The sequence below is a fragment of the Heterodontus francisci genome, chromosome 11 (assembly GCF_036365525.1).
Source record: "Heterodontus francisci isolate sHetFra1 chromosome 11, sHetFra1.hap1, whole genome shotgun sequence".
In the NCBI taxonomy this organism is placed as follows: Eukaryota; Metazoa; Chordata; class Chondrichthyes; order Heterodontiformes; family Heterodontidae; genus Heterodontus; species Heterodontus francisci.
This window is the reverse complement of record NC_090381.1, coordinates 102,125,702-102,139,674: the sequence shown is the minus strand read 5'-3', so window position 1 is coordinate 102,139,674 and position 13,973 is coordinate 102,125,702. Positions and strand designations below refer to the sequence as shown.

The following is a 13,973-nucleotide window of genomic DNA, read 5'->3' as shown; positions in this document are numbered from 1 at the left end:
CTTGAACTTGTTGAGCACAGCTTAAAATCATCCCATGACCAGGAGTTGGTCATATGAGTAACCTGTTGACCAGTGTGCACGCATAACTGGGATATTGACATCTGGTGGGGGTGGGGGTTGAAAGAGGGAGAAGCTGTCCCTTGAATTCATTCTGTATAGATATAGTGGCCAATTGCAGGCTGCAACTAGCTCTAATTCTCCCTATGGAATAGTTCTTGCAGTAGATGACCTCTAATTGAACTGTCTACTTCCATGTTGGAAAGAATTCCTATTAGAACCTGTGCAAGAAACAATTTTACCAGTATCATTTTGGTATCTGCCTATCCAGTAATCCTACTCTTGGTCAATCCTACCTCAGCTCACTGTTCTTAATGTTGCATTTCATTCTCGTTGACTGCAGTGCCTGTGCAACCTACCTGCTCTAGTCCAAAATTAACCAATTTGTAGATTGGTACTGATTGTAACCAGAGAATATTTAGTTGGAGGACAGTACCAAGCCTGCATTGGTTCAGGCAATGAGGTGGCAGTGACCGCATTAGTGTACTGATACAGATTTTTGTATTGTTCAAAGCAGCTCTGGCTCCAACCCCAGTGCATATTACATTCCAGCATACATTTTCTCCTCTTCCTCCTCCATCAATGTTTGACTGCTTAATAGGGTACAGATGGCAACTGTTTCCCTTGGATGCAAAGTCCAACTGAGTCATCTTGTAGTTGGTCCTCTTAATGTGCAAGCACTGAAGGCTGCAGTATTTGAGTATAGGATGAAGTTTCAAAGCTGCTAAAGCCAATGGTTATTTGTTAAAGGATTTATTAATGACATTAGAAGGGCTCCCAACTTCAGAAATTGGCTAAAATAGATTGCAGACTTGGCACATCCAACTGAACAGTAGTGATCTTTACATAGTATTCAGGGTTTTCAGTCACAAGTGCTGCAGTATCTGAGAATGCTAAGAAATTTACTAGATACTTCTGCCAGTATCATTTTGGGCAGAATTTTCAATTTTGCTTCTTGCGACCTCCCTACTCTCTAGGAATAATACTTCTACCACAGAGAAGCTGTGCTTTCTATCTACTAGTGAGTTGAGTATAATGAAACACCATACGGTTCTGGACAAATCTGTCTTATGCAGTTATGCTCCTTCAATCTCTAAAGACAGACTGAGTTAACATTTGGTTTGAATTTTGATTCAGTTGTCGAGTTGCTTTGTTCCACAGGGCAAAACGTACAGGATTCAGAGTACGATGGACATTTTGCACAATTAACTTGATGGTAAAAGCAAAATACTGCAGATGCTGTAAATCTGAAATAAAAACAAAGTGCTGGAAATACTTGGGTCAGGCAACATCTGTGGAGAGAGAAGTAGAGTTAATGTTTCAGGTCTGTGATCTTTCAGTTCTGAAAATCTCAATGTAATCAGGTGACGTCAGCATAGTTTTGGGAAAGGGAAATTGTGTTTGACTAATTTATTAGACTTTGAGGAAGTAACCAGCAATGTGGATAAAGGGGAACTTGTGAATGTGGTGTACTTGGATTTCCAGAAAAGGGGGGGTGGTGCGGGAGAGAGGTGGGTAACATATTAGCATTGATAAAGGATTGGTTGACTAACACAAAGCAGTAGGCATAAATGGGTTGTTTCCAGCTTGGTAAGCTGCAACTAGTGAAGTGCCACAAGGATTAGTGCTGGGGTCTCACTAAGTGCAATCTATATAAATGACTTGGATGAAGGGACAGAATAAATGGTTGCTAAATTTGCTGATAAATATAGGTAGGAGAATAAGTTGTGAAAAGGACATAAATGAGCAGGCAAAGATTTGGCAGATGGAGTATAATGTGAGAAAATGTGAACTTGTCCACTTTGGTTGGAAAAATACAAAAGCAACATTTAAATAGAGATTGCAGAACTGAGAAGCAGAGGGAGCTGGGTGTCCTAGTACATGAAACACACAATTATATGGGTACAGTAAGTGATTAAGGTGGCAAATGCAATGTCATTTATTGCAAGGGGAATTGAATACAGAAGTAGAGATGTTTTGCTACTGTTGTACGGGGGGGGTGGGGGGGGGGGGGTGGTGGTGGTATTGGTGAGACTACGTCTAGAGTATTGTGTACAGTTTCATTCTCTTAAAGGATATGATTGGAAGTAGTTCAGAGAAGGTTCACTTGACTGATTCCTGGGATGAAAGCGTTCTCTTATGAGGAAAGGTTGGACAAGTTGGATTTCTATTCATTGGCGTTTAGAAGGATGGGAGGTAATCATCTTGAAACATAAGATCCTGAGGGGACTTGACAAGGTAGACGTTGAAAGAATGTTTCCCATGTGGAAGAGACTAAAACTAGTGGGCAGAGTTTAAAAAAAATAAGGGGTCTTTCATTTAAGACTAGCAAGAATTTTTCTGAGGGTTGTGAATCTGAGGAACACTCTTCCCCGGAGAGTGGTGGAGACAGGGTCATTCTTTTTAAGGCAGAGAAAGGCAGATTCTTGACCAATAAGGGAGTCGATGGGTATTGGGGGTAGGCAGGAAAGTGGAGTTGAAGTCCACAAACCGATCAGCCATGATCTTATAGAATGGCAGAGCAGGCTCAGGGCTGAATACCCTACTCATAGTCAGAGACATGCAGCACTGAAACAGGCCCTTTGGCCCAGTGAGGCTCTGCCAACCATCAACCACCCATTTATACTAATCCTACATTAATTCCATATTCCCTACCCCATCCCCACCCACCACCTACCTACACTATAGGGGCAATTTACAATGGCCAATTTACCTATCAACCTGCAAGTCTTTGGCTGTGGGAGGAAACCGGAGCACCCGGCAGCAACCCACGCGGTCACAGGGAGAACTTGCAAACTCCGCACAGGCAGTACCCAGAATTGAACCCAGGTCGCTGGAGCTGTGAGGCTGCAGTGCTAACCACTGCACCACTGTGCTGTGTACACTCCTGCTCCTAGTTTGTATGGCCAAATTGATCATTGTCGCCCTTCATGTGCTGTACCTACTGATCCAAAAAGGGTAGCTTGTATCAGACACCAAGAGCTTAATGCAGAAAGCCTAGAATAGTGCAGAATGTATAGGATTGAAATTAAAAAGGGAAATTAAAAAAGCAGAGGACATTAAAAAATACTGCCAAGTAAAATCGAGGAAAATCCAAAAATTTCTCTTATAAGGAAAGAGGATAATCAAGAGTAGGGACCACAAATGTAACCTATGTATCGGGTGGAGGATGTGGGTAAGGTTCTTAATTATAAATACTTTGTGGCTGTCTTCACAAAAGAGGGGCCAATGAAGTCTTAGTTAAGGAGGAAATGTGAAATATTGGATGGGATGAACATTGCAAGAGGAAGTATTAAAGGGTTTGACATCTTGAAGTAGATAAATTGCTAGGACCGGCTGAGAGCCCAGCTTCTTAAAAGAAGCAAGGGAGGATATTGCAGAGGCTCTGACCATCACATCTTCCTTGACCAGAGGACTGGTGCCAGAGGATAGAAGATTTGCCAATGCTGTACTACTTTCAAAGGGAGGAGGGGATAATCAGAGTAACTATTGGCCGGTTAGCTTAACTTCAGTTGTGGGCAAGTTATTGGAATCAATTCTGAGACAGCCTAAATGACAGTTTATAAAGGCATAGATTAATCAAGAAAGTCAGCATGAATTTCTTAAGGGAAGGTCATGTCTGACAGTCTTGATATTTTATGAGGAGGTGGCAAGGTGGTTGATGGATGTGGTCTACCTGGATTTTAGCAAGGTCCAACATTACAGGCTGGTCAAAAATGTAAAACCCCATGGAATCCAAGGGAGAGTGGCAAATTGGATCCACAATTGACTTACTGGCAGGAAGCAAAGGGTAATAGTTAATAGGTGTATTTGTACCTGGAAGGCTGTTAGCAACGGGGTTCTGCAGGGTTCAGTACTCAGTCCCTTGCTTTTTGTAGTTTATATTAATGATTTTAGGCTCCGTTGACTCAAATGTAGGGGGCATGATGAAGTTTGCAGATGATGCAAAAATTGGTCTTATGGTTGACAGTGAGGAGGAAAGCTTTAGACTGCAGGAAAATATGGATGGTCTAGTCAGTTTGGCAGAAAAGTGGAAATGGAATTCAATTTGGTGAAGTTAGGTAATGCATTTTGGAAGGTGCAGCGAAGCATGGGAGGTTACTGAGTAGTGTGGTGGAATAGAGGGACCTTGGAGTGCATGTCCACATTCCTGAAGATGGCTGGATAGGTAGATAAGATGGTTATGCAGATCTATGGCACACTTTCCTCTTTACTTTCGTTATCTGAGGCAGAGAATACAAAAGCAGGGAGGTTTTGCTCGAACTATATACAGTACCAGTTAGGTCACAGCTGAAGTACTGTGTATAGTTCTGATCACATTACAGGAAAGATGTGATTGCACTGAAGAGGATGCAGAGGAGATTTGAGTTTGTTGTCAGGACTGGGAATTTTTAGCTATGAGGGAAGATTGGATAGATTGGGAGTTTTTTTTGGAATAGAGGAAACTGAGGGGAGATTTAATTGGGATGTGTAAAATGCAGGGTTCAGATAAATGGGATTTATCTACCTCCTTCGGGTCAGAAACCAGGGGGTGTAGATTTAAAGCAATTGGTAGAAGGATCCAACGGGAGCTGAGAATTTTTTCACCTAAAGGGTGGTGGGTGTCTGGAACTTGCCTCAAAATTGTGGTAGAGGCAGAAACTCATCACATTGAAAAATTACTTGGATGCCTATACTTAAAGCCGTGACCTGCGTGACTACAGGCCTCCAGCAGGAAATAAGCTGGGTAGCTCTTCATCAACCAGCATTTGAATGGCTGCCTCCTGTTGTAAATGTTTTGATTTCTATAACTTGGTATGGGGGTGTCTTCGGAAGCCAATGCTTTTTAGGCAAGCTTTTTACCATGGCACATGTCCAGGCCTTTGCCACGGGATAGGAAATGGTTCAAGAATCCTGAATAGTGGAAAACTGGATGCATTGGGGCTGTGCTGACGAGAGTTCCAAGTGAATAGTCTATACAGTGCCATACTGTTTGAGGTGACTGTAGGCAGAATTTGTTGTGGACTACAATGCTAATGAAATGATTACCAAGGATCTAGGGCAAGTGGCATTCTTATCTCAGAATTCTGGGGTTGCTACCTGACTGCTCCATCAGAGTCCATGGCTGATTTTTAACTCTTTCTCCCTTTCTCCTCCTACTGTAACAATCTCCCTACATTCATTGCTATCAATCTTCCCTCTTCCTCACTGTCTTACTAGCTCAATAGCAATCTGGTGTTCTCCAAAAAAAAAAAGAGGCCCTGAAGCATTTTTCAAGTCAGTGCCACTTTTTTCTTTTTGACTTGAGACTTGTGAAATATGTACATGTCTAATTTGGACAATGAGCATGGCAATATAATGGTTTATTTAAACCAGCTTAAACAATTTCATTTAAGATCGGTATCCTGTCTCTGAAGTGTTTCTCTTCCTCCAGTGACCTTACTTGAATTTTTCTTCATAACTTAGTCTCAACAAGGCCTGTGATTATCCTGGCCTCTCATCTTTGAACCTTTTCTGAATTAAGGTATTTATATTTTTGCCATAGCATAGACAGAACAGCATGGTGCATTCAGAGCTGCCTTTCATTGAATCTTGTTTTGACACTTTAATGAATCTCAATGTACTTTTTAATATATGTTCACTTGCCATTAATCTCTGCAATATTTTGGTCTCTGCAGATATGGTCTAAGTCTCTGAAGGTGCTGTTTACATCTAGTTATTTACTGGCATTTTTATGAGCAAATTTAATACTATTAGGCAGCCTGTTCCATAGAATTCAGTTCATATGCCAGATCTATGTGAAACACTAGTTAATGTTTGCCGCAGGCACGTTTTCTCATTTATCACCAGCCTTGCTTTTCTGTTGCTATGCTGGTGTTGACCCATCCAGACAGTTTGCTGTAATAATGCTCCAGCATTACTTATAGTCACACAAGGTAGTTTATCAAATGTCTTCTGAAAATCCAAAAATTGAATCGACTAGATTACTCTCCACTCGGTTCGTTGCTTCAAACAATTTCAATAGATTTGGAAGGTCTTTCCCATTCTTGTGATGGATGCTGGTCTTGAAAGCTACAGTTACGGCTTATCCCTAGCAGCCCTTGAAGCTGCTACCTTGGACTGCCTCACTGTGGTTAAAGTACCGCATAAAGCTGTTGGGGAGATTCAGGATTTTGATGCAGGAACAGTGATCATATATCCAGGTGTATGACTTGAAAGGTAACTTGGGATTAATGTGTTCTATGCCCTTATCTTTCCCGTGTCTAAAAATGCTGACTCAGATTTTTGTGTTCTTTAAGGTATTTACTTCTCTCATCTCAGTGTGCTCAAACACTTCCCCTACTATTTATCTAATCAGCCTCTAACAACCAACTTTGCTCCATACTATATTTAAATAGCGGAATTACATTTGCTACACCATCCTAGGTCTTGGCTACTGTTCTTGTATTTAGCTACATGAATGAATCTTCAACAGTTCAAAATCATTACTGTCTTCAGTTCTCTAGAATTCTGCTTCAAATTGCAGCCTGCTGATAGTGAGCATAAAATTGCGTTTAAGATTTCAGGAAAAAAATATATGGAAACCACCCAGAAAAATAGAAGATGCTGTAAATACAAAAGGTCAGCGCAAGGGCAAGTTAATGTTTTGGGTTGATCTTTCATTAGTTCTGTATTGCTTTTGGAAACCTCTGATGCTAGGTTAAGGAGATTCAGGTTATTAAACTGTCTAGCCCATGGGGTTCTACATAAAGTTCATGTTGCTTTTACTGGCTAGGCCTGGTTTCTGAAATATGTGAAGTAAACCTTTGTCCAGCTGCTTTTTATGCACTTGTGTAGAGTAAACAATTCGTTAGCCACCACTTGGATCAGCATATGGAGGATTTCACATAGTGAACAAAATAGCAACCTGGGGAAATGCAATTGTAGATCTACTCTTCTGATTTAGTCCTAGCCCATTCCCTATGGAAACATTCCCTATTTAGTCTTGGAGTAAGAAATTGTCACCTTTCTGAAGTCTCGCAAAACACTTTTTTTACTCTTTTCCTCCTATAAAAGGAGTACTTTGACTATGTACTTCAACTCTTTTCACTCCTGCTGAGGTCCCCAATGCAGCCAATTACCACCCCATCAGTCTTCTCTCTATCAGCAGCAGAAATGATGGAAGGTGTCGCCAGTGCTATCAGGTGCCACTTAAACAGCAGCAACCTGTCCACATGCTCAGTTTGGGTTCCACCATGGCCACTCTGCTCCTAACCTCATTACACCTTGATCCAAACATTGACAAATGGAACTTGAGGTGAGTTAAGTGATTGCCCAGACAGCATTTGACAGTGTGGCATTAAGGAGCCCTAGCCAAATTGAAGTCAGTAGGAATTGGGCGGGTGGGTGGGAGGCAGTGGGGGGGAGAGACCTCGCCGCTGGTTGGAGTCACACTAGCATAAAGGAAAATGGTGGTTGTTGGAGACCAATCATTTCAGCCCTAGGACATTGTTGCGGGAGTTCCTCGGGATAGTGTCTAGAGCCCAACCATCCTTAGTTGCTTCTTCATTTGACCTTCCTCCATCATAAGGTCAGAAGTGGGGATGTTTGCTGATTGTACAATGTTCGGTACCATTTGTAGCTTGGGCTGATTAACATTTGCACCAGGCAATACCGATCTCCAGCAAGAAGAGAATCTAACCATCTCTTGATATTCAAAGGTATTCTCTTTTGGGCCTCCTTATCTCGAGAGACAATGGATACGCGCCTGGAGGTGGTCAGTGGTTTGTGAAGCAGCGCCTGGAGTGGCTATAAAGGCCAATTCTGGAGTAACAGGCTCTTCCACAGGTGCTGCAGAGAAATTTGTTTGTTGGGGCTGTTGCACAGTTGGCTCTCCCCTTGCGCCTCTGTCTTTTTTCCTGCCAACTACTAAGTCTCTTCGACTCGCCACAATTTAGCCCTGTCTTTATGGCTGCCCGCCAGCTCTGGCGAATGCTGGCAACTGACTCCCACGACTTGTGATCAATGTCACACGATTTCATGTCGCGTTTGCAGACGTCTTTATAACGGAGACATGGACGGCCGGTGGGTCTGATACCAGTGGCGAGCTCGCTGTACAATGTGTCTTTGGGGATCCTGCCATCTTCCATGCGGCTCACATGGCCAAGCCATCTCAAGCGCCGCTGACTCAGTAGTGTGTATAAGCTGGGGGTGTTGGCCGCTTCAAGGACTTCTGTGTTGGAGATATAGTCCTGCCACCTGATGCCAAGTATTCTCCGAAGGCAGCGAAGATGGAATGAATTGAGACGTCGCTCTTGGCTGGCATACATTGTCCAGGCCTCGCTGCCGTAGAGCAAGGTACTGAGGACACAGGCCTGATACACTCGGACTTTTGTGTTCCGTGTCAGTGCGCCATTTTCCCACACTCTCTTGGCCAGTCTGAACATAGCAGTGGAAGCCTTACCCATGCGCTTGTTGATTTCTGCATCTAGAGACAGGTTACTGGTGATAGTTGAGCCTAGGTAGGTGAACTCTTGAACCACTTCCAGAGCGTGGTCGCCAATATTGATGGATGGAGCATTTCTGACATCCTGCCCCATGATGTTCGTTTTCTTGAGGCTGATGGTTAGGCCAAATTCATTGCAGGCAGACGCAAACCTGTCGATGAGACTCTGCAGGCATTCTTCAGTGTGAGATGTTAAAGCAGCATCGTCAGCAAAGAGGAGTTCTCTGATGAGGACTTTCCGTACTTTGGACTTCGCTCTTAGACGGGCAAGGTTGAACAACCTGCCCCCTGATCTTGTGTGGAGGAAAATTCCTTCTTCAGAGGATTTGAACGCATGTGAAAGCAGCAGGGAGAAGAAAATCCCAAAAAGTGTGGGTGCGAGAACACAGCCCTGTTTCACACCACTCAGGATAGGAAAGGGCTCTGATGAGGAGCCACCATGTTGAATTGTGCCTTTCATATTGTCATGGAATGAGGTGATGATACTTAGTAGCTTTGGTGGACATCCGATCTTTTCTAGTAGTCTGAAGAGACCACGTCTGCTGACGAGGTCAAAGGCTTTGGTGAGATCAATGAAAGCAATGTAGAGGGGCATCTGCTGTTACTATTGCTGAATCCCCCACTATCAACATCCTGGGGATTATCATGGGCTAGCCATATAAATACTGTAGCTACAAGAGCAGGTCAGAGGCTTGCAATTCTGCAGTGAGTAACACTGTCCTCCTGACTCCCCAAAGCCTGTCCACCATCTACAAGGCGCAAATCAGGAGTGTGCTGGAATACACTCCACTTGCCTGGATGAGTGCAGCTCCAACAATACTCAGGAAGCACAACACTAACCAGGACGAAGCAGGCCGCTTGATCAGCACCAATCCACCACGTTCAATATTTACTCCCTCCACCACCAATGGACAGTGGCAACAATGTGTACTATATATAAGATGCACTGCAGTAACTCACCGAGGCTTATTTGACAGCACCTTCAAAACCTGTGACCTCTTAGACCTAGAAGGACAAGGACAGCAGACATGAGAATGTCACCATCTGCAGGTTCCCCTCCAAATCATGCTCCACCCTTACTGAAATATATCGCTGTTCCTTCACTGTCGCTGGATCAAAATCCTAGAACTCCATCCCTATCAGCACTGTGGGTGTACTGGCACCAGATGAACATTTCTTAGACTTTGTAGCGGTTTGATACAACTGAGTGACTTGCTAGGCCATTTCAGAGGGCAGTTAAGAGTCAACCACATTGCTGTGGGTCTGGAGTCACATGTAGGCCAGACCAGGTATGGACAGTAGATTTCCATCCTTAAAGGGCATTAGTGAACCAGATGGGTTTTTATGACTATCAACAACGGTTTCATGGTCACCGTTGGACTAGCTTTTCGTTCCAAATTTAATTGAATTCAAATTTCACCATCTACTGTGGTGGGATTCGAACCACTGTTCCCAGAGCATTGGTCTGGGCTTCTGAATTACTAGTCCAGTGACATTACTACTACACCACTGCGTCCCCTTCTCGAGGGCAATTGAGGATGGGTAATAAATGCTGGCCTAACCAGCGATGCCCACATCCCATGAAATGAAAAAAAAAGCTTGAAGCATTGTCCTGAGCTGTGAAAAATCTGGAGAGTTCCATATTGATCTGAAGCCACAAGTTTTCAAAGTTTCACTGCTTGTGATGGTACTTTAGTTGAAGGCCAACAGCTTGCATCTATATAGCACCTTTTAATGTAGCAAAACATCCCAAGATGCTTCATGTGTGCAATCAGAATATATTGACACTGATCTGCATGAAGGAAAGGTGACCAAATGCTTGGTCCAGAAGTAGGTTTTGAGGAGTGTCTTAAAGGAGATGGAGAAATTTAGGAAAGGAATTCGAGTTTGGGGCCTATAAATAAATGGAGTGTTAATGGTCTCTATAATGTATTGACACTCTTGGCTAGTTTTCTTTCCTGCCTTTTCTGGTTGGTAACTTACAGCTGCTATGTTGCTCTTTGGTTTTGTTGCTGTTTTTGGTTGAGATGAAGATTTAGTGTAGCATACAAATGTGGAAGATGAATTTATTTCAAAGTATTTCCCCCCCCCCCTCATCTCTTCCTCCTGGCCTGCCTTTCCCAGCCACCCCTCCCTGCCTTTTCACTAGTGGAATGATGCTAGTATTCCATTGATGTGCAGAGATTGAAGAGGTTCAAGGAATATTATCCACTATATAACATTTCTTAAAAATGGCAATGTATATAAGGCAAATTCCTCTGGAGAGGTTTGTCATCTTGGTCACTGGCTTAAAATTGAAGTTTTTAATGGGCAATCCTGCAACTCTTGGTTTCAGCTTTGTTTCCTACTTCTCCCTTCCTCTAGGCTAAAGTTTAGGTCATCTAGGCAGTGACTATACTTTTGGTAAATTTCTTTTTGCATGGCATTGCTGTGACCTATCCGGTGGCTGGCTGAGAACTTGTAAAACTGCCTTTGTGGCCCAGTGTAATGTGAATATTTTAACCATAGATTCAAATTCATGAGCCTGATGGCTGTTACCATGAGTTACATGCCTGCCAGTTAATGTGCACTTTCTTTTTTAAAGTTAATTTGTAAGATGGGTTACTTTTTTAAATATTTGATTTGTGTAAATTGGATTAAGTTGATTTAGTGAAGTTAAAGTGAAATCCTTTACTAAGACGATTGTGATTTTTCTGACCTTATACATCGTGATTAACTGAAGTGCATAGTGTGAACTGCCTTGAAACCAGCTTAGTGTTAAATTAGGTGTAGGGATAATTCATGCGTTGTAAGTGATCATTTTGCATCTTTGCACGATTTGTACAGTATCCTTAAATGTAATTGTGGTCTTGCAGGATTGTTACTCAATGCTTTAATTGAGTTGAATATTGCAATTTAGTGGGGAGGGTTGGCAAAGAATGAAACTTGGAAAGTATCTAGTTGTCACTTGTGATTTTCTGTTTAAATTAAAACTTGAAGTAAAACATTTCTGCAGGAAAAGGTTTTCAGAAGACATTGTTGCTCGTCACTAAAGCATTGTAACTGCACTTTGTCAATATCCATACTGTACTTAATGTTTTCTTTTTTTTTTCTTTCAGTCTTGGTCATTGTAATGGGCAAAGAAGGGACCCACGGAGGAACCTTGAATAAGAAGGCATTCATAATGGCAAAATACTTGAGAGATTCTGGATTCTAGTTGGCCAGGATTGCTATTCAGTAGTTTAAAAAAATTGCTATTAAAGTTTCCTTTTAGCAGTCACCTACTCTTTCACATTGAAGTTACTGAAAGTTTAATAGCAATGCAGGGTTATGGGGGTATGGACCCATGTCTCCTTTGTATCCCTGTATTGGTGGGGAAAGTTTAAATTTTCACTTTTTTTTTTTCCTTATGTACTCCAGCATTGGTTGTAGTCATGGGAAAGGAAAGTGTCCATGGAGGGGTACTCAACAAGAAATCATTTACCATGGCTACATACCTGAGGAATTCTGGATACTAAGTAGCCTCTCCCCATCCACTTAGCAACTCATTCACCCTCACCGCCACCCAGTTGCATTGGCAATGCTACCAGACTGTAGTTGGTAGAATTTTTTAATTTATCCATTTCTGATTACATTAATTCCCTTTGCCCCTATACCACTTAATTGTAATAACATTGTAGGTGTAATGGAAAGTAAATCCCATGTTTTGGCACCATTAGCACAATAACTAAATGGTGATATGCATGTTATTACTTTTGATATTGTTGCAAAAAAAATAGGGCTGACTTGCTAAGCCTGGGCATTGCTTTGTTTTAGCATTTAGAAAGTTTATTGGCATCCAAAGTCACCAAACCAGGTTCTGATTATTCTCTTTCTCCCTTCCACTTCCCCATTGAAGTACTTATTAAAAATTAAAAAGGTGCTGGTAGTACAATCTCAGATTTAAGTGTTGTCGAGTCAGCACTTTGAGCAGTTGCAGAGCTCATCTAGTCTTCCTTTTTTTTGTTTGAACATGTTGGAAGGGTAACTGCATCCATAGTCTGCTTGCCATAATATTCTTGACTTAGTTTACACTTTCCTTGTAACTTCATTGCCCACTCATTGCTAAAACATCTGGATTTTCCTTCAGTTTCAATGCCTGTTTACATCTCCTGTGTTAACTTTGCAGCAGTTTTGTGGATACACTCCCTTTTAATATGAACTTATTTTAACGCTTAAATCTTAGACATTCTGACTTCATGGGTGTAATTGCCGAACTGCTCCAGGTATACGTAAATGATTTTTTTTCTCCCATGGCCATGTCACAGTCCTGACTTTGATCAGTTTAATCTCCAGGGACATTCCATCTTTGCAATAGCTCAGGCACTTAAATGTTGTTTTGCCAGCTCCTTTACTGTAAGTTTAACTTTTTTAATAAAAGTTGCCATTTTGGACAATAGATATCCCAAACATAACCATCTGGAGTGTGTCCAGTTTTGAGTGCTTCATAGGACCAATTAAGTTGCAGCTTGGGGGTTTTTAAGAGGACAGACTGCTGTAATATGCCATTGTAAAGGATTACTGCCACTCCTCAATACTGCATTGGCAATTTAGATGACTATATTAAAGTTTTTCCATGAGAACATTGATTGGCAAAGTGCTTTTGTTTGTATCTGATGTGGGCTGGCAGTCTCCTACATAGAAATCACAAATTGTTTAAAATATCTCAAATCAAGGGAATTGATGCATTAGACCAGCTAAGCCCATGCTGCAGAAGGAAACTGTGGAAGAATTGCCTCGTGCTCCTAGTTTTGAAATCTGTGGAAATGTCTGTTTTGAGCACGGTACTAACTTATGTTCATTTCAAACAAAATTACAAAAGTTCTGTATTCACAAATGAATAAAATGGGAGATGGTATTGGTTGGAATAATCACACTTGGCTGTCTTGTGAAATTATTTTGCAAATGTTTGTGTATCCTGTGCCATACTGCATAGAGATTTGATCTGTTGCTGTTGTGAGATGGATTTTAACTGCTGCTGCAAGGCTTTCGGTTGAACGGCACTTCCTTAGGGGCGTTATTCTAGCATATACTCAATGTTCAGGCCTTGTGAAATATGTACAGATTTAAAAATTCTTGTTGCTGACTTGTCCATTTTCTTTCCCTGCACTTTTGTTACATCTGGGATACAGTCTAACTCATCTGATTTAATATGCATTTACAAAATGCCATAACTGTTAAACCACCTTGTTTACAGACAGATGAAATAAATCTATTCCAACCAAATGTTGACTCTATGTTTTTCTATGGTTGGGGAGGGTGTCAGATTTTCCTCTAACTTTTTTTGTGTAGATATGGTTGTAAAAATACATTGGTCATGCCTAACAAGCTTAGAATGAGCATAATTGTCTGCTCTTTGAAATACAGACTTCCTGAATAATTGATTTGCATTTGTTTTGTTTCCAGGCTTCAAAAGCAGATCTCCGTTGTAACT

At 41.7% G+C, this 13,973-nt stretch overlaps 1 protein-coding gene across 2 annotated transcripts in view; it reads left to right on the top strand.

Annotated features, from left to right (window-relative positions):
- pfn2a (profilin 2a) overlaps positions 1-13,765 on the top strand; it is a 66,924-nt gene extending 53,159 nt beyond the window's left edge. Inside the window, exon 3 of one of the 2 annotated variants that reach the window (XM_068042628.1) lies at positions 11,921-13,765. In XM_068042628.1, coding sequence (XP_067898729.1) covers positions 11,921-12,018 — 98 coding nt within the window. In that variant the 3' untranslated portion in view covers positions 12,019-13,765. Of the gene's footprint in view, positions 1-11,619 lie in introns of both variants that reach the window. The other variant, XM_068042627.1, reaches the window with a different exon arrangement.
- The last annotated feature ends 208 nt before the right edge of the window (positions 13,766-13,973 follow it).